Below are 27397 nucleotides of genomic sequence, written 5' to 3'. Positions count from 1 at the left end.
TTTACGATCTCTTTATGAGCTTTTTGAAGTGCCAAAGTTGTAGTTGCGTAACTGTCAATGGAGTCACAGAAAGCTCTCAGATTTAATCATAAATATTGTTTGTGTTATGAAGATGAACAAAAGTCTTACGGGTTTGAAACAACGTGAGGCTGAGAAGTTAATGACAGAATTTTCATTTGAGTGAACTGTCCTTTTAATGTCACTTCAAGACCAAATGCACAGACCCAATTTACTGCTGTATGCGTTTTCTGTTAAAGGGCAACTATTATGCAAAATCCACTTTTACATGATGTTTGAACATAAATGTGTGTTGACAGTGTGTGTAACAACCACCCTATAACGATAAAAATCCACCCAGTATTTTTTTTTTAATCCCCAAAAATCATAAGCAGTGTTTCAGAACAAGCTGTTCTCAGATTCTCTGCAGTGTGACATCACACTGCAAAGGCCCGCCCGCAAAATTTGACAGACACTGCCATTTTAACATAGACCCGCCCTGTGAGACCTGTATGCAATCTGCCATGCACAGGAGAGATGTACAGTATATGCTACGCCCTCTTCTAAAGACAGGGCGGGGATATGCAGCTCATTTACATTAAAAGTGGTACACACCAAATCAGCGCTTTTAATAGACAGGCCTCAAAATGACATTTTCAACACGTTATAACAAATTATCTGTGGGGTATTTTGTGCTGAAACTTCAAACACATTTTGGGGACACCCAAGACCAATATGACATCTTGTAAAAAGGGGCATAATAGGTGCCCTTTAAGACATAACCAGCAGTGTTTACGTGAATGCTCTGCATTTTTACGTACATTTGTTTGTGTGTATTTTCCCGTTCAAGTGCAAGAAAATGCAAAAGAGAACACAATGCAGTATTTGTGACTTATTTTTCTGTGTGAGCACACCGAGAGCTATCTCAGACACGGCTCTTTGCGGCTCTTTGCGTCTTGTGCTTGAATCCGAATGATTAAAAATTGCTTGAATGTTTAAATTGACAAGACATGAAAACTCGTGCAAATGCGACAGCACTGGCCCATTGCGCAAGTGACAATTCCGTACACTGGCCCCGAGCCATCGGGCAGTCCTTATTTTTAAGCCCTGTTGTTTAGCCTACAATATGGAAGTATATCTCCTCTCTCTCAGCTCATGTAAACCCTCTTCTCTGTGGTGGTATGTTGCATTTCCTCCGGTGGGTTTATGTTGTGGTTCAACCTTTCGTCACGCTGCTCAGAGCTGAAATTTATGGTCTGTATGTTTAGCACATGAAGGAAATGGTGAAGTTTTTTTTTGTCTTTTCTTACAGCCTATGGACTCTAAAGTCTGTTTCAACACCAGCTTAAATTTCTGCCTCCAAGTTTCCCATCACGTCATAGCCGCGCATTCGCTTCTGTGTTCAGCATGGAGTGGTTTCGCATTCTTCGCTACACTTCATTTATCTGTGTTTTATTCCGAATGAATGAAGTAAAACCTCTAAAACAGTCGCAGGTCCTGTAAAAGCAGCTGCTTTGAACTCGTGCCCAGAGGAACTTTGCCAACACAAATGGCCTTTGCCCATCCCCACCGCTACATGCATGGCATACATCAGTATGCCGCTCCTCTCTTTGTGGATGCTAACGTGGTAACTTGTGAGTGTAATGATGTTTAACACCTTGACTTTCATTTCACACCGTAGTTAATAAAAGGTTACCCAAAAATAAAAATGGCCTTGCATTTTGTTCTAACCCTCTTTTATTTTCCTTTTCTTCGAAACAAAAAGAGAAGTTAGCCTGAATAAGCGAGCTTATGAGCTTCTTGTTTCCAAATAATGAAAGTGGATGTTGATTTATATACAGTTGTAGACATTTATAGACTTAATTTTTATTTTTGTGACCATCAGCTTTTGATGATGCACCTTGAATATTCTGCCTAAAAGCACATTTTGTTTCACAAAATAAATACAATTAATATCGATGTCAAAATGAAAAGACGATAGAGTAAACTCTTAACTCTTCACTTATTTTGACACATATTTACCATCTAGTTTGACTAATAGTCATGTAGTTAGTCTTTTTGTTTTTCAGCAAATGATGGATAAAGTCCTTTGTAATGCATTATTATTTTTAAATCAAATTTAGATGGGACTTTTAATTATAGTAATAGTAATAATTACAATGATGATATTAATATTGAATACGTTTTAAGTTACTTTTTGCATAAAAGGAACTAAATACTTTAAAACTGCAAAATAAATAAGTTGGTTCATTTTTAAATATTTCAGATAAAATTGAGAATTAAATCTTTATGACAAAAATCTTATTTTTCTGTAGTCAACTTTCTTGCTCTTGTTTCACAGTCTTATTCCATCACTGCCACTTATTCACTCCAATATGCTCATGCAAACAGACAAACGCTTTGTCTAACTGCAGAGACTTCTTCTCTTCTAGACTCTCTCCATCATTTCCTCATTTTTTTGTCGTCTTTTCTTCCTCCTACACTCACGTGGCCCCAGCTGGGAGAGCGTGTTTAGTATGCCGGCAGCGCTTCTGGGCCTTCCTGATTCTCCATAGAAAGCAGGACAGAACGTGAGGAGGGGGGTTACAACGCCACAGTGGACTGTGGGAGCAGAGTTTCTAAGATCCGCTCCAGGAATGTCCATGATTCATTTGACCTTGCTTTTACCCAATTCCCAGTTGTCCCTTGTCGTCCCAGGCACATGAGCTCTGCCCCATGCTAGTGTCTGAGGGGAGTGTAGATGGAGGTTTTGGAGCAGTTGCTTCCCCGGGTGAGCGCGTAGCACTTGCGGGGACAGACGTGGAGAGCGGTGGATCTATGAATGAGTTCCTTTAGAGTGCTGGGGGTTGGGTGGGATCTTTAAGAAGGGGCCGAGGAAGGAGTAGGGGGGGTCCAGGGGCCCTTAGAAGCCATGTGTGAATGGGAAGGCCAAGGCTGCTTTGTTCTGAGGTTAAAGGGCCTTGGGGGAAGAGTGGAACACAACAAAAATTTACAGGACCACATTAGGTGAGGGATGGAGAGGAAGTTTCCTTACCACATAGCAAACATGAAAAACAAGAACTGAACGTTATGAAGTAGTTCTCAACTGATGGGTCACAACCCAAAAATGAGCCGTAGGTCTGTACTGATAGTCTAGAAAATGAAACTAAAATTTACATTTTTTGGTTTGAATGATTTGAGGAACTTGATGTCCAAAGTAAAATCTGTGTGCTGAAGCAAATGGCTAATGTTTGCTATACTAATGACAAATGATTTATGATACGAATTTGGATTTGTAAGCCTCTGACACATCTGAGACTCGGATGTATGTTTGATACAGCGTTCAATGGTTCTTAATGAGTGATTCAGAAGAAAAGGTTCTTTTGAGAGAGTATTATTATTTGTAATTATTTGGTTGAACTGACTTTTTTATTCAAAGATAAAATTATTTGACTGCAAAAGAGAACTAAAACTGAGGCGAGTGACATGTAAACATCACGATTGACAATCTATATAACTCTGAATAGAAAGCATTGTGATAAACAGTAGTATTTAACTACAAAAATGCAGGGACTTCTGAAAAACTATTTTAGAGGAAATTGTACAAATCTCTGAGATCTGAAAGTGGCTAGATGTATTGATTCACTAAAATGCATCCGTCTTCTTGATGTTATTATCAAAAGTGTTCTGCTCTTATCTTGGGTTTCTCTCTGTGTTTTTGCACAAAACTGTCAGTTTTGTGTTTCAGCTCTGTTTGGCATCTTGGAATCGTTCTTTCACATCTTGATGGTGAGGAGTCATTGAGCAGAACGCACCCTCCCCCTGCCCTGTTCTGTCATTTCACAGCACAATTCCCACTTGCACACCTGTAGCGTCAGTCTGGGATTCTTCTGTTACGTTTTTCAGTTAAGCCTGGGTGCTATAACTATTTACACCATACCATGGTAACTGGTTAAGATACTGCTATACCATTATACCTTATATTTGTGCAGAATGTGCACGCATATCCAAATCCACCTGGTTTACCATTGCAATAACACAAAAGTACAGTTGTGTTGCTTCTTTGAAGTTCCATCTATCATATCACAATTTTTTTTTTCAGACAGGACCGTGATGCATCTTATCAGGATTATTTTTCATGTTGGTCTTAAAGGATTAGTTCACTTTTAGATAAACGTTTGCTGATAATTTACTCACCCCCATGTCACCCAAGATGTCCATGTCTTTCTTTCTTCAGTCGAAAAGGAATTAATTTTTTTGATGAAAACATTCCAGGATTTTTCTCTATATAATGGACTTCAATGGGCTCCAAACGGTTCAAGGTCCAAAAGACAGTTTCAGTACAGCTTCAAAGGGCTTTAAATGATACCAGGCGATGAATAAGGGTCTTATCTAGTGAAACGATCCGTTTCTGCGAGAAACCAAGAAGTATTTATGCTATTATTTTACCTCTTATCAGACGAACGTGATCATCTCTGAGCTCCGCCATAATTTCCGCTAAGTGAGGTCAAAATACGAGCCTGGTCATAGATATATCGATCGTAGATGCCTCATTCTACTGATCCATGCAAGCGCTAATGAGGCATCTACGTATACATCTATGACCACTAAAACGTCACTTGACTTTCCTTCCTTGTGTTTAGTATTTAATTCGGTAAATTCTGCAAATTAGTACCTGAAGGAAAAAATAAGCTTTAAACACGTTAATATTTCCAATCATTATGTTGAAAAATTCTTATCAGAATAATTTCTGTTAAACGAGTATTTTTTTTTTTAAGGTAAAACTGTTAAGTTATTAAGCAGTATCCCATGTAGGGTTTTCCCTTTGTGTTTTATGTACTGTCCACTAGGAGGTGCTCTAGGCATATGCTATCCTTGATTTGTTTTCTCCCTGAAGAGATATACGCTGTTGTTGAAAACTAAAGTAAAAGAATGACGCACGTTCATTGCATTTTTACCGTGAAATGAGTTAAGTGTCTTTAATAAAATCAACACTTTAATTGATTTCTCTCATCCACCCGCAATATATAACCGCGATCCGCTCATCACTAACACACACACACACACGCCAAGTACGTTAGCATCGGCTAAACTTCACTGCGGACAAATCAGCATGAACAAAAACATCCGTGATCTTATTTTTCCTTCAGATAAAGGTCAAGTCAAGAGTCAAGAGAATCAACCATGCAAATAATCAAGGAAGGAATTTTATTTCCCCATTTAAAATAGCCCGTTGGGTAGGGCGCTGGTAGCCCGAATGGAAGATACTATAGCCCCGGGACGTCGGGATAGCGATTTTTGCGAGCCCTGGAATTAAATATACACTGTTTCTTAAAGGTGCATTGTGTAAATTTTAGCGGCATCTAGGGCTCATTCTAAGGTAATAAAAACGTAACGGTTCATTATGTAAAGTCGTTATACGCCACTGAAAACATAGCTATATTTAGTATATTGCATTTCTGTCAATAGATCCTCCTAAATACTACACACTGCACCTTTAAAGCTACTGAAGTTATTCAGTCAAGAGCAGTGAGTGATTTTCTCCTTCATTGTCTTTTGTTCTTTGATTAACAGTAATGACACAAGGAGCAGCAGGTATTTTAGGCTGCTGTCACTTTAAAACCTAATGATCAAATATACTGACAGCTGTTTACATTCACTTAAGATATAAATGGCTGTGTTTATGTAAACCTTTTGTGTATTTGACCATTTAAAGAGAACTTAGTTCGGGACTGTAATTCACACGCCGTGTTCCACGCTTTTAGTGTGCGTGTGTGAATCTAAGTTACGTTGTATATTCATATGATAATCATTCAATATTATGCCATCTGATACCATCACTGTACTAGTAGCACCACAGTACTTCTTTGTGAGGGAAGTGTTTTTTGTCAGAACATTACATCTTACTGGAATGGAATGCTTTTTCTGAAATGGGATCCACAAACTACGCTTATAATCTGTCTTTTAATGGTCTTGGGAAAAAGCTGCTTAGTCTTGGAGATTTGGAGGTGGGGTTTTGGGGTGTCGACTCTCCAAGACAATTGACAATAGCCTGTATAGCCTCTTCTGCTTGAGTGACTTAATGGCTGCTGTCCTATTGTCTTATTTTGAGGTCAGATCCAGGACACCTGCTGCGAGCAGCGCCCGAAAAACAATGATCGTAATGGCCAGTTCCAGTCTGATGACATCTGAGGGTCATGTTTTCAAGTCATTAGTTCTGTTACCACTATCAACCTCTCTAAACCCATGTTTACCTGCGGCACGTCCTTAATCAGAGCGTGTAGAGGAGGATCGATATGGCTCGCAGTGAGGCGGTTTTTAAATGCAAAAAAATTCAATGCATTGATGATGAAAATGAATGTTTTCCCTCCATTTCATCCTAACAGCCATAACAAATGAGAAGTAAAATGCACAAAAAAATAATACAAATAAATAAAATAAACAGAAGAAATTATCATATTTAATCATTTAAATTTCATTTATATGCATCACAATACATTATATAGCAATACTTGCATACGTAGATTTTTTTTTATGAAACATATAAAACATGCCGGACATTGACTTCTCTGAACATTTGAACAATAATGATGTATTTCAATCGTTAAATTGATTTGAATAGTTATGAGTTGATTCGTTTAAACAGGCAGATTCATGCCAGTGAATCAAACCTCTTTAGGAAAAAGAAGTTGAGGGAATGCTCACCAAAGCTATATTTATCAAAAATATATAAAAATACAAAAATCAAAAATACAGTAAAAACAGTACTATTGTGAAATATTATAACAATTTAAAACAATTGTTTTCTGTTTTAATATATGTAATTTATTCCTGTGATGCAAGGCTGAATTTTCAGCATGATTACTCCAGTCTCCAGTGTCACATGATCCTTTGGAAATCATTCTAATATGCTGATTTGCTGCTCCAGAACATTTCTTATCAATGTTAGAAAACAGTTATGCTGTGTAGAGCAAATATTTACACTCCTGCTCATAGGGTCAAATGGCACGGTAGTGTGTACGTGCGCGTGTCAGTGTGTGTGTACAGCAGAACTACTCTGACAGCTCAGAGAGTGCAGGAAGAAGTGACAATAATAGTGTGTGTGTGACCCATTTTATCCAGCGCACCTACAAGCAGACTTCACAGCGTGTGCTTTACTGGACACAGCGTGGGCTGCGCCCAGTTTCTAGCGTTGTTATTACCAGGGATACCATATACACTTTGTGACACCTACGCAAACACAGCCCACTGTTCATTTGAATATTTCTCCCTCTCTACATCTATCCTGGTTTCTTTATTTAACAGCCATGTGGTTTCACCCTTCACACACACACATTGAGCCTTTCTCCATGGCCAAAGCTAGCGCTGTTACTATAGAGACGCTGCCCACATGATGGTACAGACTTTGACAGCACGACTTCGCTATAATAAGCCTCTCTCGCTCTTCTCTATATCAGCACAATTCGGCCGCATTAAGATGACAACTGACAATTGCTAGCAGCTTTACTATGGTGACCCACAACCATCCCCTTGGTAAAGATGCACTGGTACCATAATACTATAATAGTGTATGTTTGTATTTGAATTTGGATTTGAATAGCATGAGGTAATGCCTATTTTTGAATGCTTAAGAGCTTTGCAAATAGTGGGGTTGCTAATTTAGGCCCAGTTTACACTAGTTATAATAGAAACTAAGGCCCTGTTTACACTAGTGCGTTTTCGTTTCTATTATAACTACGCTTATTTATAAGAGTCTTTTAAGAATGATGTAATAGTCAAGCAAGATTCTACTGGATATACTGAAATCTCCTCTTGTAGGAAAATTTTTTGTTCTTATTTTTAAATTTTTGTTAATTATTTTTTTTCTACTTGATTTGATGGATGAGTGACCAAAGATTTGATTTTGTTATTTATTTAACTTATTTGCTTTGTTTTTGTTTAGTTGATTTTTATTTTATTACAATTTGAGTGTTTCTTTGTCAGCCAAGCCAAACAAAATGTCCGTATACTTATTTTAAAACTGTTTTATTTTTAGAGGTTTTGTACTTGTTTTTTGTTGTTGTTTTTTTAAAGATGTTTGAGTGGTTCTTCTAATGATAAAGCATATTATCAGCCAAGCCAAACAATGACTGATATTTTAATTTAAAATATAATTTTTAGATTCACAGAAGCTAAAAACCGTTTCTGTAATGTAATGTAAAGTGCGCAGAAAAAAATGTTTTGAGTAAATGTTACATAAAATGAAAAAAAGTGCTTGTTTAACTTGTTTTTTTTAAGTTGCTTGCCTCCACCAGCATTTTTTTATCGTTTTCACAAAATGTTCATGGCCTTATAAGAATATTTTGTTATATGAATGAACATGAATATCAAAATAACATTTATCAAATATATCATGCAAATATATCAAAAGAAAGAAAAGAGCCTCTGCTTTAATAAAAATGCATTCTTTTTAGGTTGGGGATTGTTTTTTTTGTTTTTTTTTTTCATTAAAAAAACCCCCAAAACTTTGAACTAGGGCTGTACGATTAATCGAAAAATAACCGAAACCGACATTCAGAACCTCTAACCGTATTTTTCCCATGTCGGTTATTTTGGTTTTCACGTGACTCCGCCCCGTCAGTCACATCAAGTGCAGTTTGCTGGCACACAGAGATGCAGGAGCAGTTATCTGTGTTTATAAATGCCCAGACTCACTATAGTAACTGCATGTTTTACACAGTTTATATACAGGTCAGTTAATCACCGTTCTTATAGCCTACGCGCTGACACACACACGGCGCGCGCAAGCCCAGAAGCCAGATCGCTTTCACTTTCGTGCTCATAAAGTTTGTCAAGTAAATGCGTTTAAAGGCTTGCCATTTTCAACATTTAAAGCGATTGTACACTTTTTTATGTGACAGAGAGCCGAGCCGTGTCGCGTCTCTGACAACGCGCGCGCCCCCTGAAAGCAGACCTCTTTCACCTGCGTCCTCACAAAGCTTTGTCATTTGTATGTGTTTTAAGCCCTGCCAGTTTAAACATTAAATCGAGTTTAGACCATCAGATGTGTATTATGTTGAACTAATCCCTTATATATTGTGACAAACGAACACTCCGACAGAAGCTCGCACATCACGTGAAGATTGCGCGCAGAGAGCAGAGCAGAAACTCAGTGTCAACGCTGTCCTGTGACTAAAGTAAAGTCACTAAAGTAGCTTAGAAACAACCGTTATAGCATATATTTTAATACCTTTTGAAGTAAGTACAAACCACAGCTTCATAATGAATAGAGACGATGAGTAATTCACACACAATCACTCTCATTAATGCATTCAAATAAATGTAATGTAGGCCTAATCTGCCCCATAGACATTAACTGCTGAAAGTGAACCGTTTCCTTCAAGTGTTTTAAAATCAGAAAGATTGAGAAAGAAATGCACTTTTTCATTAGAAAAAAAAAATTCCACCTTTAATAGTAGAAAATATTTACAGTACAAACCCTATCAGGAACTTAATCAAAAACCTTACGAGGGCCCAAAAAGGAAAAAAAAAGAAAAATAATCGTTCATTAATCGTAATCGAGGTAAAATGTTCAATTAATCGAGGTTTTTATTTTTGGTCAAATCGTTACAGCCCTATTTTGAACAAATATCTGAGAATATCTAAAAAATTTCAAAGACTACAATGTGCATAAGCAATTTTCTATTGCTTGTTTCTGCTTAATTCTTCACCTGTGTTTTGATCCGGAGATTCTGTACTTCTGTTTCAGAAGATAGTAACCTTCCACCCCCCTGTCCAAACTTTTAGGATACCAGGTATCAGATCTTCACAATCCATAAATACAACGCTTCGAAATGTTTCCCTCGCTCGAATGCTTGACAGACCTTCTGCGCCTTGTTACGGTTGCTAAGCCATGATTGGCCTGTGGCGGGTTTTGGGCGTGGCTTAGCGAAGGGTCAATTGTGGGAAAAGAGTTAACTTTAAGCCACTGATATAGTGCATACATTAGGACTCTCACACAGCACTCTTTTTTTTTGGCTGTTTGGGGAGTAAGACCGTAATGTTCACTAAACAACTATGTAAAGCAAACACATATATACTGTAGTAGCATGAATTGCATTATCGACATTGCAGAAAAAAGCACTATAGTGGGAATTAGCTTAAATGAATTCCTAAAGTTTTTCTTTCAGGTCAACTAATGTCATGGCGGAGCACCATAAGGTATTCTTGCTGATCAAGTTAAAGTTAGTAAAACTTATATACTGAGGTTTGTTGCCACCAGAGTAACTCAATTACGCTTGTTCGTTATGTACATCATGCTTGTAAAGCCTTGGCCAAGCATTCATGTTTGTGTACTTGAGTTAGTCATTTTTTTGGCCTTAAAGTCTTTGTTAACTGGCTGAACTTAGTGCAACTCTCACACAGGCCAAAAATGCTCCCTACAAAAACACACTCCATTCCTACATCACTCGTTGCCATGGTTGCAGAATACTCCCCATACCAGAGAATTCCTGCCTGGAGGTCTCATGGATTCTTTGCATTTGTTTCCTGCTGTCTGCAGTTCAGCTCTACATGAGGCTGACCTTGTAAAACACACAGCCTTTCATATCTTTACAGGAGTTTATTTTAATTAATTAGCATGTTAATCAAAGACAGTCTTAAAATCTTTTGTGCACAAAACATATAAATGTCGGGATAATTAAATCATTGTGGTGCTAAAATACCATTTTAAACTATAAAAGATTAAAAGAGAACTACTTGAGTTTAGTAAAACTGTACTGGGGAGACTGGAGAATTACTCCTAGTTGTGCACTAGTTGCACATTTGCTAATTTCAGCAGATGCAGTATGTCTTTCTCTCATATAAACCATCCTCACTGTATTTTGCTGATCTTGTTATCATGCTGGCTCATTCATGCATTGTCATAATCCATAGTGTTTTTGGTTTATGGTAGGTCCATGTGTGTATGCGATTAAAGTGCAGTCTAATGGCTTGCATTAAATGGCCTTTATTCTCCTTTTCTGTGTCAAGTGTCAGGACCCCAGTGGGTTCGGAAATGCGCCATGTTTGTGAGAGCGATGAGCCTGGCAGACATGTCCGGTAAGTGCCGCTCCGCAGCCAAACGCACTTCACGCACAGGATGGGATCAACTCTGACTCTGTTTGTACACTGTTATGAACCGAGCAAGAGGAATAGTAAAATGATAAAATGCTGTATTAAGATGATTCAGACGATTTTGATGAATAACAGGGTTTGAACCCATCCCTGCCTAAACTCTTATTGTGCATGTCATTTTTTTGCTTTATTGAGTCTCATTCACTCATAATTGGTTACTTTTAACCCTAATTCTGTTGTTGATAATTCCAGATTATTCTAAATTAGGGAGGGCGTGTGTACAGGAAGTGGTTAGCATAATACATGCCCATGTCCATATAAGGGCTTTTGTACAACCTCTCCTACATAAACATTTGTCAGCCTCTGCATATGATTTCATATCTTTAGCGTATCAAATTTCAAAACTAGTTTAGCTGCAATTATTTAAAGACGTAGTCGCATTCTAACTTTGAAATTAGACTTATTGTAGGGTCAGCTATATTATATATTATAAATTGAGTAACTAAATTACTCTACTACAAGTCTAATTTCATTTTTTCCCCAAATAAATGTAAGTGATAAACTAAACTTTTATTTAATATAATTTGCTTAAACACAGGTTGTACTCAGAAATACATGGGTATACATGGTTCGTGAATGAGACTCATCATGTTTTGTTTGTGTGTGCATGTTTCGTGATCTGTGTATGTTTTGCCTTTCCTTCTGTGTCTTACCTCTGACTGAGTTGAAAGAGCCCTTGTTTGTGAGTAGTCTATGCATATATTTTGCAAAGCAGGTCAAAAGACTGTGCTTAGCATCAGTATAGCCAGTCATTGATTGCTGGATAGAATGTATTGAGTGATCAGGAAGTCAGACTTTTTTTTTGGGACGTGTAAATATCCAGTTCAGATTAGATTTCTTTTAGTTGTGTCCTATAGAAGGGCAATGCATTTATTTCAGATGGAAAGATATACGGATATAGTGATCTCATTAAAAGTTGAACCATGAAATCAAAACTGACTGTTTACCTTCTTAATACATAATTCTGGTCTTATTGTGGATACTGAGGATACTTTGTTTGTACTTTGTTTTCATTTATAGTCATGCATTTATTGATAGGATTTCTATAGTGTTGTGACGATACTGGAATTTCCAACATTGATACGATACCTTGAAAATAAATCGGTATTCGACACCATTTTCACTTCCATGGGGAAACTGCCATATATACCACCCATACAGATAATTTATCTCACAATTTTGATAATTTGCGTAATTTTGTTGTAATAGCTTACACGCAGCAAGGGAGGCTTTATTTGAATTGTTGAACTACGTTTACAAGAAAAGACAAGTAAACAGTCCGTTATTAAAAAAAGAACAAATAAGCAAACGATAGCACAAATAAATACAATAGAATAAAGAGACAAATGAAATAAACAGTGCTTTAAGTTTTTCAGGGGGGTCTAACAGTATTCAGGTAAGAAATACTACAGAAATGAAAGTAATCAAATGTTAAATAACACTAGAAAGTTTTCACTGTAAAAATTAAATACAGAATAAAGGCCCGTTCACACCAAGAACGATAACTTTAAAGTAGGCATGTGCCGGTATCAAATTTTCATGTTGCGATTAATTGCTGAAGCTTTTATCATGGTATACGGTATTATCATGATATTTAAAAAAAAAGTTGCAAAAAAAGTGTTGTCTTACTATAACAGGTTTAAAAAATGTCTTATAACAAAAGAACCAAACATTTAAATACAATAAAGCAATACACAAAAATGTATAAAGTAAACAAATATTTTAAACAGATTAAAGTGCTAAAGAATTATAAAGAACAATAGGTAACACTTTACAATAATGTCTCGCCAGTTAATGCATTAACATTAACAAAGAGCGAATAGCTACATTTTTACAGAAGTTGTTATTCTTTGATAATGTTAGTTCCCTTACGAGAGTACTCTCGTATTGCGTTTTGCTAAAAACGCTTATGGGGGAATTCCTTTCCTCGAGATATTGAAGCAAATTTTTATCCAAAAATACCTTTTACACGCAGTGCAGCTGCACAACTCTCAGCAGGAAGCAGCTGCGTGCTGATTGGCTGTGCCGCTGCAACTGCAGCAACCTATAGTGAGACCGTGGGGTGGGACGGACCAATCAGGTCCTTCTAAATTCCCGCCACAAGGGGCAACAGAATTTGCATAGCCAAGGGTATATAAGACCCCGTCTCGCAAGGTTCCTGCTGAGAGTTGTGCAGCTGCACTGCGTGGAAAAGGTATTTTTGGATAAAAATTTGCTTCAACATCTCGAGGAAAGGAATTCCCCCATAAGCGTTTTTAGCAAAACGCAATACTCGTTCCCTCATCTTAGGGAACCGAGGTTACGTTAGTAACCGAAGCGCTTAAAAAAAGCAACTGTTAGTGTAAGCTCAGGTCCATTAAATAATACAGTTACAACTTTTGATTTTAATAATGTGTTATTAAATGCTGAAATGTACATTTAACTAAGATTAATACATGCTTTAGAAGTATTTTTCATTGTCAGTTTGTTAATGAATGAACTAATGTTAAATAATGGAGCCATATTGTAAAGTGTGTGATTGAACAACAGTCAGAACATATTCAAACAACATCTAGGCCATGTAATTTAAAACTTAAAAAAAAAAATTTAAGTTTGAAAATGACTTTAAGTCTTTAAGTATTAGGTTATGTGATGATGAGCACCGGATTGTTGTTACTGGGGAAACGGCTGTATTTCTGCTGTTCCATCAGCGCCCTCTGCTGTCTGAAAGTGAATGTGCACCTCAGTGCGTCTTCACGCCCTCCGCCATGTGCTCGGCTCATGAACGGTCTGTTTACATCAGTGCGTGTTCCTCTTTGACGCGTTGTTCATTTTAAACGGTTGATGGGTAAAGTATTCTTAAAATACATTCTAAAAATCTGAATAATTCGTAATAAATAATTATTCACGGTATTTTGAAGTGCCCACGATAACAATATTGTGCATGTTCATTATTGCGGTATATCGTATTACCGTTTACCGGCACATGTCTACTTTAAAGATAACTATTTTAGCATCCACTCCAGTGGACGATATTATTCAAGCACGTGCTTTTCTGCCACTTTAAATGCTCGTTCGTTACAGCAGGATGGATTCTGATTGGCTGTCAATGTTTTTATCGTTCATCACCTGGAAAAAATCGTTCTGAAAGTGACATTATCGTTATAGCTGTGGTGTGAACTTTGCTATTCATTAATATTGAGAACGATTTTTAAAACTATATCTTTATCATTATCTTTATAGTTATCGTCCTTGGTGTGAACGGGCCTTAATGCTTAAAGTTACAAAAGTTATTCAGTCAAGAGCAGTTTTTGTTATTTTCTTTGATTAACATTACAGACAGCAGCAGGTTTATTAGGCTACTGTCACTTTAAGAGCTTATGCACGGATCCAATATACTGTTAAACAAAATGCGTTTTCTCTCAGCTATTACGTTCCAAAACTGACTGTATTTACCTGAATACTCAGCGCGACTGAGATTTTAAATTTGTAAATATTTGACAGTTTAATCACAATAAGCCATGAAAAAGTCAATTTGGAGCTTGCAGGCTTTTTGAGAGGCGGCTTTATGAGTGCCACTTATCCGTTTATTTATGCTTATTACGCGCAGATGGTTTCTGTGTATCGATACTGCAGAAAATTAGTATTGGAACCATTTTAGATATTTTAGTATGGATACATAATATAAATAGCTATATTTTTGACTATCAAATGAAACCATGCACTTGATACCTTGCTTTTTTTTGTAGATTTATAACAGTGAGAGTCAATAGAGAGCTTCCACATCACCTATATAAAGCTTGAATGATCGGGATTGGTATTGGCCGATCATGATGACAAGAAATCGGTAGTCTGTATCGGATGCTAAAATCCTGATCGGAGCATCCCTAACCTGAATACTACTGTTAGACCTTACTTCATTTATAACTTTGTCATTATTGTATTTATCTATGCTTGTAATTTGTGTATTTGTTCCCATTTTATTACTCACTGTTCACTTGCCTTTTAATGTTTGAACTTTATTAGTTAGGCAATTTTTTTGCTGTGGTAAAGTGTTTTTAAAGTAATAAATGAAAAGTAAAGTTACAGTTTGTCTCATCCTAATTAAAATTTTTAGTTTTTTTGCTGATACTATCTGTGACTCAAAAACCGAAATGTGTTCTTTACCATGAGTTTTGTGATCCGTTGTACCCCTATATTGACCTGTCAGGGCGCACCTAGATAAAGCTGCCTGAACATCCTTAACATGTCCAAAAACCAATGGAGAGATCAGCACAAATGCTCTGTCATACGAGCAGCCCTCCTCTTCCTGAGAACAGCTGAGGAGTCACAGAGGCCTGGCGTTAACCCAGTGTTCAGATCACCACATCAAATATTCAACAGGTGCCTCTGAATGTGAGCTTTTTGTGTGTCCAAGACGGTAAGAAAGGCGAGGATGTGAAGAAAGAGTGCTTTTACGCTTTCGAGAATCACCAAGGAAAGCCCTCCCATCCGCACCTTACGATGAGTTCGACAGCAAGATTAGACACCAGAATGAACACGGATGCATCTGAATTGGTGAAGGCGATGACCTAGAGAGGTGATGACAGCTAAAGTGTGGCTAGTGCTTGACCTTGTTGACCTCCAAACTTCTGCCTCAAGGTATCAACCGCAGAAGAAATGTTCAAGAGGAAGAGAATGCTCAAGGTATGAACCAATTGATGAAAAAGGATGATTCAGTATCCTGTGGAAATATTTACCTAGCTTGCTTAGGGTTTAATTGGTTATCCGGGTTATAGATTACAGATTTGTGTATGGCTTTTATGTCTTTAAAGTTTAAGATTTGAAGCAGCTGTCAAGAGCAGCTTGTGTTGTGTCCAACAGGGTCTGTCAGAGAAACATAAACCAGTCATGGTGAACGCGTATGAGGTTACCATAAGGGAGACGCCATGGACCGGCATTTTTCCAGGCTTTACTGACTGGTTGAGGAGGTTTATGTGGTAGAAACTAGATGAGTTAAACCTATTTTATTGTACAGGAGAGAAGAGGTCCACTAGATTACCATGTTTCTATCCCAGGTTTATCTCAGGTGAACCCGTATGCCAGCCGCCAGGTGCGTTGTTTGTTGTAAATCGTCCAGCGGGTCCGACAGGTGTGTGTTTGCATAACATCACCGTGGCCTTGGTTGAAACAGCTGCGTTTACTGTCACTACACGCAGTAATACTCACAGCCTTGGATGAGGAACACTTGAAGGTTGAAATGTGGTCTTTATTGTGGGCTGAATAAAAGCACAATGCTTTTTTCCGTTTTTTTCAGCACTGTTAACGGGAGCTTTCGCAGCTGGATGGGCGAGTCATGTGGTTTCAGCACACACTGTGCAATGAAACTTGGACTGAATGAGTTTGAATGATGCATCTACCATCTGCATTCAACATAGATATTTATCTCTTTTGTTATTGTTGAGTATAAGAATATGATATTATTTAGTTTAATTTACAACTGAGGGTTTTTTATACTATATATTAAAATATATATTATGCTACTGTTCAAAAGTTTAGGCTCTGTAAGATTTTTTGTTATGCCGCGTTCCAGGCAACCTGTAACCCGTGTTTTTCCAAGCTTCTACCTGTGAAAGTGCACTGGAACGGCAGTTAAACCCGTGACTTCCTACCCGTGAACTCGTACTAAATCGATGTACTCCCAGTTACGCGCTCTGACGTCACACAGCCCGTGAAACAACAATGGCAGCCCCTACAGATGCGGTTTATGAAAGTCATACACGGTCATTTATCTAACTTTATTTATCCGCAAATGTTATGATTTATCAGCAGCTTTTCTAACGTTAGCTAGTTTTCAGTCCATTGAGTGCAAGAATAAATGAATACCAAATACATTTCCAAATATACAAATAACGTAAAATAAAGAGTACAACTGCTTCTATTGCCTTATGCGCCATTTTCTCTCTCTCTCTCTCTCTCTCTCTCTCTCTCTCTCTCTCTCTCTCTCGCACCTTTGGTGATAGAAATGATTGTAAATGAGCATAAGCCCCATACGATCCGCCATGCTTTGCTTGCATCTAGCCACCGCTCAGGCAGTTTGGCGTGACTTTGCCAAACGACTACAAAGTCGTGAGTCGGGGTTTGAAGTTGTGACTTACGGGCGCAAAAATCTGCCTGGAATGCAGCGTAAGTCTCCTATGCACACCAAGGCTGCATTTATTTGACCAAAATACAATAAAACAGTAATATTTTGAAGTTCAAAGAACCGTTTTCTATATATCTATATATTTCAAAATAATTCCTGTGATCAGCATCCAGTGAATTTTCAGCATCATTACCCCAGTCTTCAGTCACATGATCCTTTTGAAATCATTCTAATTTGCTGATTTGAAGCTCAATAAACATTTATTATTATTATCAATGTTGAAAACAGTTATGCTGCTTAATATTTCTTTATTACTGCTTAAGATTTTTTGATGAATAATTATATAGTTAACAGCATTTGTTTGAAACAGAAATCCTTTGTTACATTTATAAGTGTCTTTACTGTCACTGACCCCAAACTGTTCAGCGGTAGATGGTAGTGTACTTTTATATTCTATCTTTACATGTCAGACCGGCCCTTTAAAGAAAACTTAAAACCGCATTTACAACAGTTTGCCTCTGTGATGTGGTGTATTTCTGAGTGAAACTTAGCCAAATATCACCATTACTGTTGCTTATTCTCATGGTTCGGGATTCGACAAACCCTAAGCCATATCTGGTGGCCAAAATTATATTAGAGACTTGGGCCAGTAAGCAACCATCCAGTACACCCTAGCAACCGCATTGCAACTTCCTGGCAAGCATTATTCATATTTTCCTTCAGTATATTCAAAATTGTGATTTTAATATTACATTTCCCCATCCTTAATGTTAGCATGAAGTCATTTCATTTGGAGAAACTCATTTGTATTTTTTATGAAAGATTGATGAATCCTGTTCAGTAAGACCAGGGACATTTGGGGTCAATTTTGATTTCAGTCTGTTTTATTTATACTAATGCAATGGAACAAATTATTTCGGCAGTGAATGTTGTCACTTTTAAGCAAGATGCATGATGGTGTCTAAAAATGCTGCTTTTGCTTCAGGTATGTTGACTTTCTTGATAACCCTTCTGTCAATCAGGGACAGAGAGGAAACGTGGTGTGCATCTTTGTGTAATAATGACCGACACACAATCAGTGTGACTCCAGTTAACCTCTTCAGACAGGGCTGTGCACAGCGGTGTAAGTGTGCAATATATTGGCCCTGATTTATAGACATTGGCAGGCAGCTCTTCTGACTGTCACTGATTTGGCTGACATCTCTCCTCTGAGATCTCAGCTGATCCTCGAGCCGTGTGCTGTGAAGGCCGAGTTATCAACAGATTGAGGAATGTGTGCTCAGTCCAAAGCTGAATGGAAAGGTGGGGAGCTGGGTCGGAATGAACATTTTCCCCCGGTTTCACAGACAAGGCTTAAGTCTAGTCCCATACTAAAATGCATGTTGGAGCTGTTTTGACCAAAGCAACTTGCACTGAGATATGTCAATGTCATTGTGTTGTGATGCACACCAGTAATATTTGGCTTAATCTAAGCCTTGTTGGTTTTCGATTTCAGTTTCTTTTAAATGTAATTCTTACTAAATTGTTTTTATTTTGTCTGAATAATTGCAAAAAAGAGCATTTTAATTTTAAGTACTAGTAAAGTTAGTACTTAATAATAATAGTATTAAGTTTAAGTTTCTATTTCAGTACTAGTATTGGATTTACCTTCTCTTTTTATTTTGAATTGTATTTTGTAAATTATTCTTAAATATTCATTTTATTGGTTCTCATTGGAAAGTTTTTTCTTTTCTTATTTTTTGTAAATTTCATTTAAGTTTTGATTAGTTTGACCTTATTATTTTATTGTATAATTTGAAAATGGCACATTTTAATTTAGTGTTATGTTTTAGTAATTTAGTTTTTTTTTTAAATTCAAGCACTGGTATTAGTTTTAGTTTCACTATTTTGTATTTAGAATTTTATTTTTATTTTCTGTTTTTTTTAATTGTTTCAATAAATTTTTTCGTAAATGTTTTTTAAAAAAAAAATTTTATTAGAAAATGGCCAGTAAAAACTAAAATATTTTAATTTTTATTTTGGATTAAAATTTTTAACTTCTGGTTAGTTTCAGTAACCTGTTGATAAATAGTTTTTACTTTGTTTGTGTTTTCAAAAACTGCTAGTTTTAGTTTGGTTTTTATTGCAATTCAGAGTAGTAAAAAATAAAATAAAATACTTTGTATAATTTATTATAGAAGATAGTATTTTCTCGTTTTTGTTTTTGAAGTAACAAATAAATTTTTTCCATGGCTAGTTTTCATCTTTCTAGTTCTTGTAATGCGTTTCAACAAACACAATATTAATTGTGAGTGATCAGGAGCTGTGTGGGCTTGCAGTCAGGTAAAGGTTGACAGAAGTGATTGTATCTTGAGGTTTGGTGTCCGTGTTTTCAGCTTTGCTTCCTCGTGTCCTCTATAAGAGATGCAGCATGCAAATCCAAACACAATATTTGTTTACAGGGCATCTGTGCTTTTGCTTTTTGCAGTCTGCATAGTTATAGAAGTAAGCACACATACTAAGGGGTTTATTATTATCATTAGGATTATATGGGAATAGATTAGAAGTCATTGTAAGTCACACACATCTGCTTGCTTAACTGTACAGTATATAGGTTAAATCCTTAATAACCTAAATATGCTTATGCACCACTGACCATCTCTAAAGGTTTCTTGCCCAGGGGAGAACAGCTAGCAATAAAGGTAAGTGTGACAGAAGTGCTCCTTTCTCCTGTACTGCCATGTGCATCAAGCTTACAGTACATCAATCTGATCATCTCCTCTAAAATGATAAGCTTCTCAATATGGCTGAGCTATCCTAATTTGCAACCCCTTTGTGGTTTTCGCAAGAAAACAAGATTGCATTGGATAAAATAGTAGACAAATCCACTCTTGTCATCCCTCATTCCTGTGCTTGAACTCATCCGTGACTGTGTGGTGTTGTGTAAAGGAAGACTGCAGAGATCTGTTCTTCCCCGAGGGGATCAGGGAAGTGCTGTCTCGCAACCAAATGCTCCCGTTGTAATGTTTCCATCGAAACTGCCTGTCAGGTGGATGAAACTCAAACAGTCATCCTGACACGTCCGTTGTTATCAGAATGAATCTGCTTGACTGAGCCATAATTCGCCAGGGCTTTTATTCATCAAGGACAAGCATCAAAACCTCTAATAAGAGTGGGAGGAAACATCCGGTGTGTGCTCAACTCTTGCTCTAAAGTCCAGAGCCCTGTATTGTAATCCTGGAACTGTAACACTAAGTGTCTGCTCTGAACTTTTTAGAGCTGCACATGATACACACATACACATGTTGTGTTTTCTTTTCATGTTTTATTGGGACTTTCCATAGACATAATGATTTGTATACTGTACAAACTGTATATTCTACCCCTAAACCTACCCGTCACAGAAAACTGTTGTTTACATTTTCAAAAAACCCGTTTTCCTCATGGGGGCCAAAAAATGTCCTCACAAAGACAAGGAATTCAGATAGTGCCATCTTTGTAGGGACATTTTTTTGTCCTCATGACATAGTTTACCTGGACCACACATACATGCATGTTAAAGGGTTAGTTCATCCAAAAATGAGAATTCTGTCATTAGTTACTCACCCTCATGTTGTTCCAAACCCTTAAGACCTTCGTTCATCTTCGGGGACACAAATTAAGTTATTTTATGATGAAATCTGAGTGCTCTCTAACTCTTTCAAGGTCCAGAAAGATAGTAAAAACATTGTTAAAATAGTCCATGTGACTCCAGTGGTTCATTCTTTATTTTATGAAGCAACAGGAATCATTTTTGTGCATGAAAAACAAACAAAAATAACGACTTTATTAAACTATTTTTTCTCATCTGTGTCAGTCTCTTACGCTAGTTGAAGTAAATACAGTGCATCGCTTTTGAAGCGCTACGGCAGAACGCCGGCTTACCATTGGCCGATGCCGTTCACGTGAGCACCACAACGCATGTGTGTGATGCTCACGCAGGAGCTAGCCGATGGTGAGCCGTAGAACTCGGAAGTGCTGCACTGTTTACACTGGGTCAACAGCATTGGAGACTGACACAGACGAGAAGAGAAAGTCATTATTTTTGTTTGTTGTTTGCGCAAAAAAAGTATTCTCATCGCTTCATAAAATTAAGTTTGAACCACTGGAGTCACAGGGACTATATTAACAATGTCTTTACTACCTTTCTGGACATTGAAAGTGTTCATTAAATTGCTGTCTATGTGGGGCCAGAAAGTTCGGGATTTCATCAAAAATCTTAATTTGTGTTCCGAAGATGAACGAAGGTCTTGTGGGTTTGGAACGACATGAGGGTGAGTAATTAATGACATAATTTTCATTTTTGGGTGAACTAACACTTTAATGTTAATTTTACTTCTGTCCCAACATGCATATATGGCATTAGTTTAATAAAACCTTGTCACCTCACCGTGATTGGCTGTCTCACGTTTTTTTTTGTTTTATTTACATGATGTCGATCTTTGCTCTTGTTGCTTGCTGCGCACCTCCGTCAATCCCAAATCCCAAATGTTCTACTCATCTCCCATAGAAATTAAAAATGGCCACTTACTGTAGCTCACGTCACACCAGTGGTCACGTCCCGTGAATACACAGTGTAAAGTGAAACCCATGCCAATCTACACTGATCACCCATTTTAAAAGTGTTTAATGTAATGCTTGGCTTTTATCCCAACTGAGACCAGAGGTCAGCAGACGACTGTCTGGGTTGCTTCACAAGCTGCTTGCTGCTCCCTTAGCGCCTTTTTTGAGTGTGATTTGAACATTTAAATTAAAGTGATTTGCTTGAGACCTTGTGAATCTTCAGAGAATTGTCTCTCACTGTATGATCACGGTTGATTTAAGGCTTTTGTAATCTATTTTCTCCAAAGTACGTGCGCTGTTGACTGTCCTTCAGATGATGCATTCTATGGCTCTCAAAACGGAGATCTTTGATCTTTCTGATGTAGCATGAATTGTAAACCCATCAGAGCATAATAACTTTCTTTCTTCTGTTCTTCTTCCTTCTCCAGGCTCGGAGCACTGATAATCTGGACAGTTCTGGGGAGCCTGGGACCCGATCGGTGGGCACCACTGCCAACTTGAAGGGGAAGATGAGCAAAAGGTGAGAAACGGCACATCTCTCCGTCTGTACAGTCATTTAGGGTGTTTTTAAACTAGAGATTTTAGTGAAGACACAGCTGTTTTTTTATGTCAGGGTTTGGTTTGTTCAAATCGTAATAGATAATAAATAAATAAATAAATAGTTAACATTCTATTTTTTCTGGATTCTGTTTTAATTGTTTAATTTTAATAATGATCAAATAGGATGTCTAATCAATTGAGTTCATGAAACTTAATTTACTTAATTATTAAAAGAGATTAATTTAATGTGGTTTTATGATTTAACATGATTATTATGTATTCATCAAATTAGTGATCAAATTGAATTAATAAAATGTTGACAATTTAGTTAATCTTTTAAAATGTAATCAAATGAAAATGTAACATTTTTGGGAACACAATGTTTCAACAAACTGTATTATTATTGTTATTATTACTTTGATAAGTTTATTCTACTGTATAATAGCAATATATTTCTATCATAATTTCTTCAAGTCAAAACAAACTATTAAGCCCCTTTCACACAGTGTCGATCCCATTAAATAAAATTTCCGTAGCCATAAAATTGCTAAAGTGTCTTCTGTGTGAACGCAAGCAAGTCCCAAGATTGACCTAGGATTAAGAGAAATCGCAAATCATAAGCAAACTTAAGACAGACACTACACATCACGTGTCTTTACAGGATGTGTGTGAACGCACACACAAATTCCAGAAAATCACTGGCAGTGTGAACTAAAAATCAAACGATCCCGGGACAAATCCCAGGACATATTATCAGTGGGGTTTTTTTCAGAATCTCTGTGTGAATGGGGCTTTATTTTGGCTGGTTGTAGTGAAGACCTTTTGAGTTTCTGTGCATCTGATGATGGTTTTATCAAATACAATGGTGGACAGTTTGTGACATTCCACATTATATCTTACATTTTGTTTTTAAAACTGGAATCAACAATTCTGTCTGATTTCCCTCACGGAAATCATAGGTCCCAATATTAAAGCAGCTTCCCAGACTAAGTTGCCCACTTAGTAACAACACCCACTTGAACTGTTATTCCTGACCTTTAAACTCAGGTTCAGTCCTAGCAATTAAAACCAAGAGACAAAAGACATGGGCTATATTTTAGTTTAATAGTTAATAAAGTGTTGCTGTCAGGATTGAGTCCGGAACACACCAGCTCTGAACACACTGTAAAACAGGAAGAACTTAATTTCACTTCCTTCTGAAAGAACTGATAATGTAATGCAAAGTTTCCCTGCGGTGTTCATGAGTACCTTTTCGAAAACTGCCATGGAGAGCTTCTACATTCTGTGTAACTTGAAAATACAAACTAGATCTGAAGAAAATGTGCATAGTACTTTCCTGTGCAAAGCTAAGTGCTAGTGTGTTTGTGTTTACCAGGGCATTGATAAGTCTGTGGCATTTTTATTTTTGTTTTCCTGGTGAAAAGACTAAACAATAGTTTTAGTGCCACTTGCCATAATGACTAATTTGGTTAATCAGACAAGTTAAACTGTTTTAAATACACTACTTTAAGCTTACTGCTACAAGCACAGCTCTCTGCGATGAACGTATATGGTGTGTTAACTCATTTGCTTCTTTGTTTGTGGTTCCAGGCTTTCTGTTGTGAAAGGTCACTTCCCCAAGCTTGTTGACTGTGCCCACTTTCACTATGAAAATGTGGGCTTCGGTTCTATCGAGGTAAGATCTTGACTTGTTGAGCAGAGGTTTCTTAACTTTCTTCTTAAATGTCAGGAAGGCCCAAAGTATACAAACGGCAGCCGCTTATTCTTCTTCTTATTATTATTATTATTTTGCCTAAATTAAGATATTTTAGAGCCGCCATGTCAGGAGCATTATTGTGCATGCCTTAAAATACTTCCTATGAAGGCATTATTACTTCCATATATAAAATATTATTTAATGTGGTTTAGAAAAGTGGTTTAAAAAGCTGTTACATTTTAAATAATAACTAATGAATTGTGAACAATAACACCAAGAACATCAATTCAAATGTCTATTAAAATGTTTTACTAATGTACATGTTCAGTTGTCAGGATTCATCACAGTTAGAGTTGGACATTAAGGGTTATTAGAAAGAAACAAGCAGATCAGCATACAGACTGAATATCTCCAGGCCTGATACTGCTCCTCGCTTTGTGACCTTCAAACACACACACACACACACACACACACACACACACACACACACACACACACACACACACACACACACACACACACACACACATACACACACACACACACACATCCAGATTCTGTGTTTGTGTACTCGGAAAGAAAGGAGGAAACATTTACTTATATTTGATTCACAGATACACTGCAGTATGTCATTCTTATACTGCCGGTCACACAATGATCTATTTAAGCTAGTCTATAATCTGTGATCAGTTGAAGAAGGTTTACATTCACAATGATAGACATCTATTCTCAAAATGCATTTCACTGTCCCTGTGGCATTGTTTTTTGTGTTTGTGCTGCTTATATACCCATTCTGTGTTTATAATGGCAGAGTGCTGTATACACACACACACACACACACACACACACGAGAGAGCACCTGGAGCACACTGACCGCACAGCATGATGGAGTGGGAGTCCGTCTCATTAGTGTTTACAGCCCCTAAAGAAAAGAGGAAAAATAAAAGACCTTTACATGTTTTCTAACATGATCCTGTGAAGCAGAAAATGCCTTTCCTCTCCTCCTTTCCTCTGTGCTATTGCAAAATGATATTAATGGTCATGTACCATACGATCACCATGGTTTCTTTCATGTAATACCATGGTATATGAATACGGTAATCATTCATATATTTTACATGCATGCATACTACCGGTCAAAATTGTTTTAATTGTTTTTGAAAGAGGTCTTATGCTCACCAAACCTGTGTTTATTTGATCAAAAATACAGTAAAAACAGTAATATTATAAAATATTATTACAATTCAGAAGAACTGTTTTCTATTTGAATATATTTTAAAATGCAATTTATTATTGTAATGGCAAAGCTGAATTTTCAGCATCATTACTCCAGTCTTTTGTGTCACATGATCTTTCAGAAATCATTCTAATGTGAGGATTTGGTGCTCAAAAACATTTATTTTTATCACTGTTGAAAGCAGTTGTGCTACTTAATATTTTTGTGGAAGCCGTGATACATTTTTTTGATGAATAGAATAATTTAATGCATCTCTGCTGAATAAAAGCATAGCAAATAATGAATAAAAAGCTGAATAAAAGCAAAGCAAAAATCTTACTGACCCTAAACTTTTGAACAGTAAGTACCTTTGAATAAATTGGTTTGACCACTTACATCTCACTGGCCCTGTTTACACCTGGTATTAAGATGCGAAGATCGGATCACAAGTGGACGACACTAAATATAGGTGTAAACAGGTCTAAAACATTTTAAGCTCGTTCCGTTTCAACCACTTCCAGAGGCAGTCAAAAACGCATTCAAATGGATTGATTTCGTAGTGTAAATGCTAATGTGGTTGAATGCGTTCGAACAGCCACAAAAGCCTGTCTGCTCTTGTACTTCTTGTGATCTGATCAACCAAAATGCATCTTTCTACCAGGTGTAAACAGGGCCACTGATCACATTCGTTATCTAAAGTCGCATTTCCACTGCAGGAACTAGGGACTTTGGGGTGGTACTCTGTCCGCAGGAACCGGGGTCTAAATAAAGTTACGGGTAAAAATGTCCCCCTCAAAACGGCCCTGCTTGCAAGGAAGTACTTCTTCAAAGTTCAGGAACTTTTGGGGTTGGGACTGAACATGCTGATTGGTTGAGCTCACCCAGCATTTTATTTCAACCTAAAGTCGTAAAAAATACGACCAATGGGCCGACGATGAGGTTCAGGCTTTATTAAGTGTATTTGCGGAAGACAAAATCCAGTGGGCTCTGGAAAGTCGCGTGCAGTCCTAAGTCACTTGACTAATCTTCACGGTACTTTAGACTGAGATGGAAACGCAGACAGCAGCAGGTCTGGGGGGAAAAACAACGAATTGTTCCGGGTAATTTAGGTGGAAACGGGGCTTAAAGCGATGAGGAAGTTTGCATATGCTTCAGGGATATGAAACATCATTTTGTTGACTGATTTATTGTGAAGGGATGTTCCCAGCTTCTCATAAACGATCATGTGTTTGAACATGAGCATGATCTTAAACAGGCAAGTTTCTAATAATTCATCTGTGCAGACATAGTGATGTGACAAAATCACTGCAACATACTTATGTAGTTACACTCAACTTGGATTTTCCGACATCCTACTTAATCAAATGTGCCTTATAATCAGACTTACAACTTGGAAACTCGTACATAAATGCACAATTCAGTGGGATCCAAGTGTGCATGTTGAATTAACACCCACTGAGATGTACACCTTCTCCAAGAAACATGCCTTATCAGGGTCGGGTGAACACAAAATCATACAGTGCTACTCGACGAGTGGTTCTGGCAACATAATGCAGGACCATGAGCATTCCCTTTAAACATTTGTTTATGTGTGCTTGAACTTCTTCACACCTTCATGAATTAATGTCTGCTCTTTACACCTTCAGCTTCAGTTTGCCAACGAGCAGAGCGATGCCAGCTGGACCTCAGGCAGTGCCAAAGATCTGGTTTTCCTCGTGCAGGTGTCCTGCCAGGTGAGTGGGCGCACATGCCCCAGTCAGTGCTAATAATAAACAGCCCCTACTGCTACAGCCTCAGATAAAAACACAACTGACCACGAACGTGACCGAAGTCAGTGCACTACATCTTGTTTTGCATCTTCCTCTCTTCTGTTGGCATCTTGTTTGTTGACTTCCTCCTCCCTCTTTCCCCTACTCTCTCTCTCTCTTTCTCTGAAATCTAGGGTAAGACATGGATGGTGCGGCGTTCGTATGAAGAGTTCCGGACGCTGGACGCCCACCTGCATCAGTGCATTTACGACCGCCGTTACTCGCAGCTCTTGGTCCTTCCCGCCCTCTGCGAGATCGGAGAACGAGTGGAGGTGAGCTTGACTACACTGGATGCTAATGCTTCTTATCTCATTTAGCTTCAA

General features: G+C 37.5%; 1 protein-coding gene across 4 annotated transcripts in view; it reads left to right on the top strand.

Annotated features, from left to right (window-relative positions):
* Positions 1-27397, top strand: part of arhgap33 (Rho GTPase activating protein 33) — a 67148-nt gene that overhangs the window by 13130 nt on the left and 26621 nt on the right. For 2 of the 4 annotated variants that reach the window (XM_079837146.1, XM_079837147.1), the window contains exons 2-7: positions 10987-11055; positions 19880-19914; positions 22243-22334; positions 23945-24029; positions 26913-26999; positions 27209-27346. In XM_079837146.1, the coding sequence (XP_079693272.1) occupies positions 10987-11055; positions 19880-19914; positions 22243-22334; positions 23945-24029; positions 26913-26999; positions 27209-27346 (506 nt within the window). The remainder of the gene's footprint in view (positions 1-10986; positions 11056-19879; positions 19915-22242; positions 22335-23944; positions 24030-26912; positions 27000-27208; positions 27347-27397) is intronic. The other 2 variants (XM_079837149.1, XM_079837148.1) reach the window with 1 other exon arrangement.

The sequence above is a fragment of the Gobio gobio genome (assembly GCF_949357685.1).
Source record: "Gobio gobio genome assembly, chromosome: 15".
NCBI classification, from domain to species: domain Eukaryota; kingdom Metazoa; phylum Chordata; class Actinopteri; order Cypriniformes; family Gobionidae; genus Gobio; species Gobio gobio.
The sequence above is the reverse complement of the archived record's forward strand: the minus strand, read 5'-3'. Positions and strand labels throughout refer to the sequence as shown.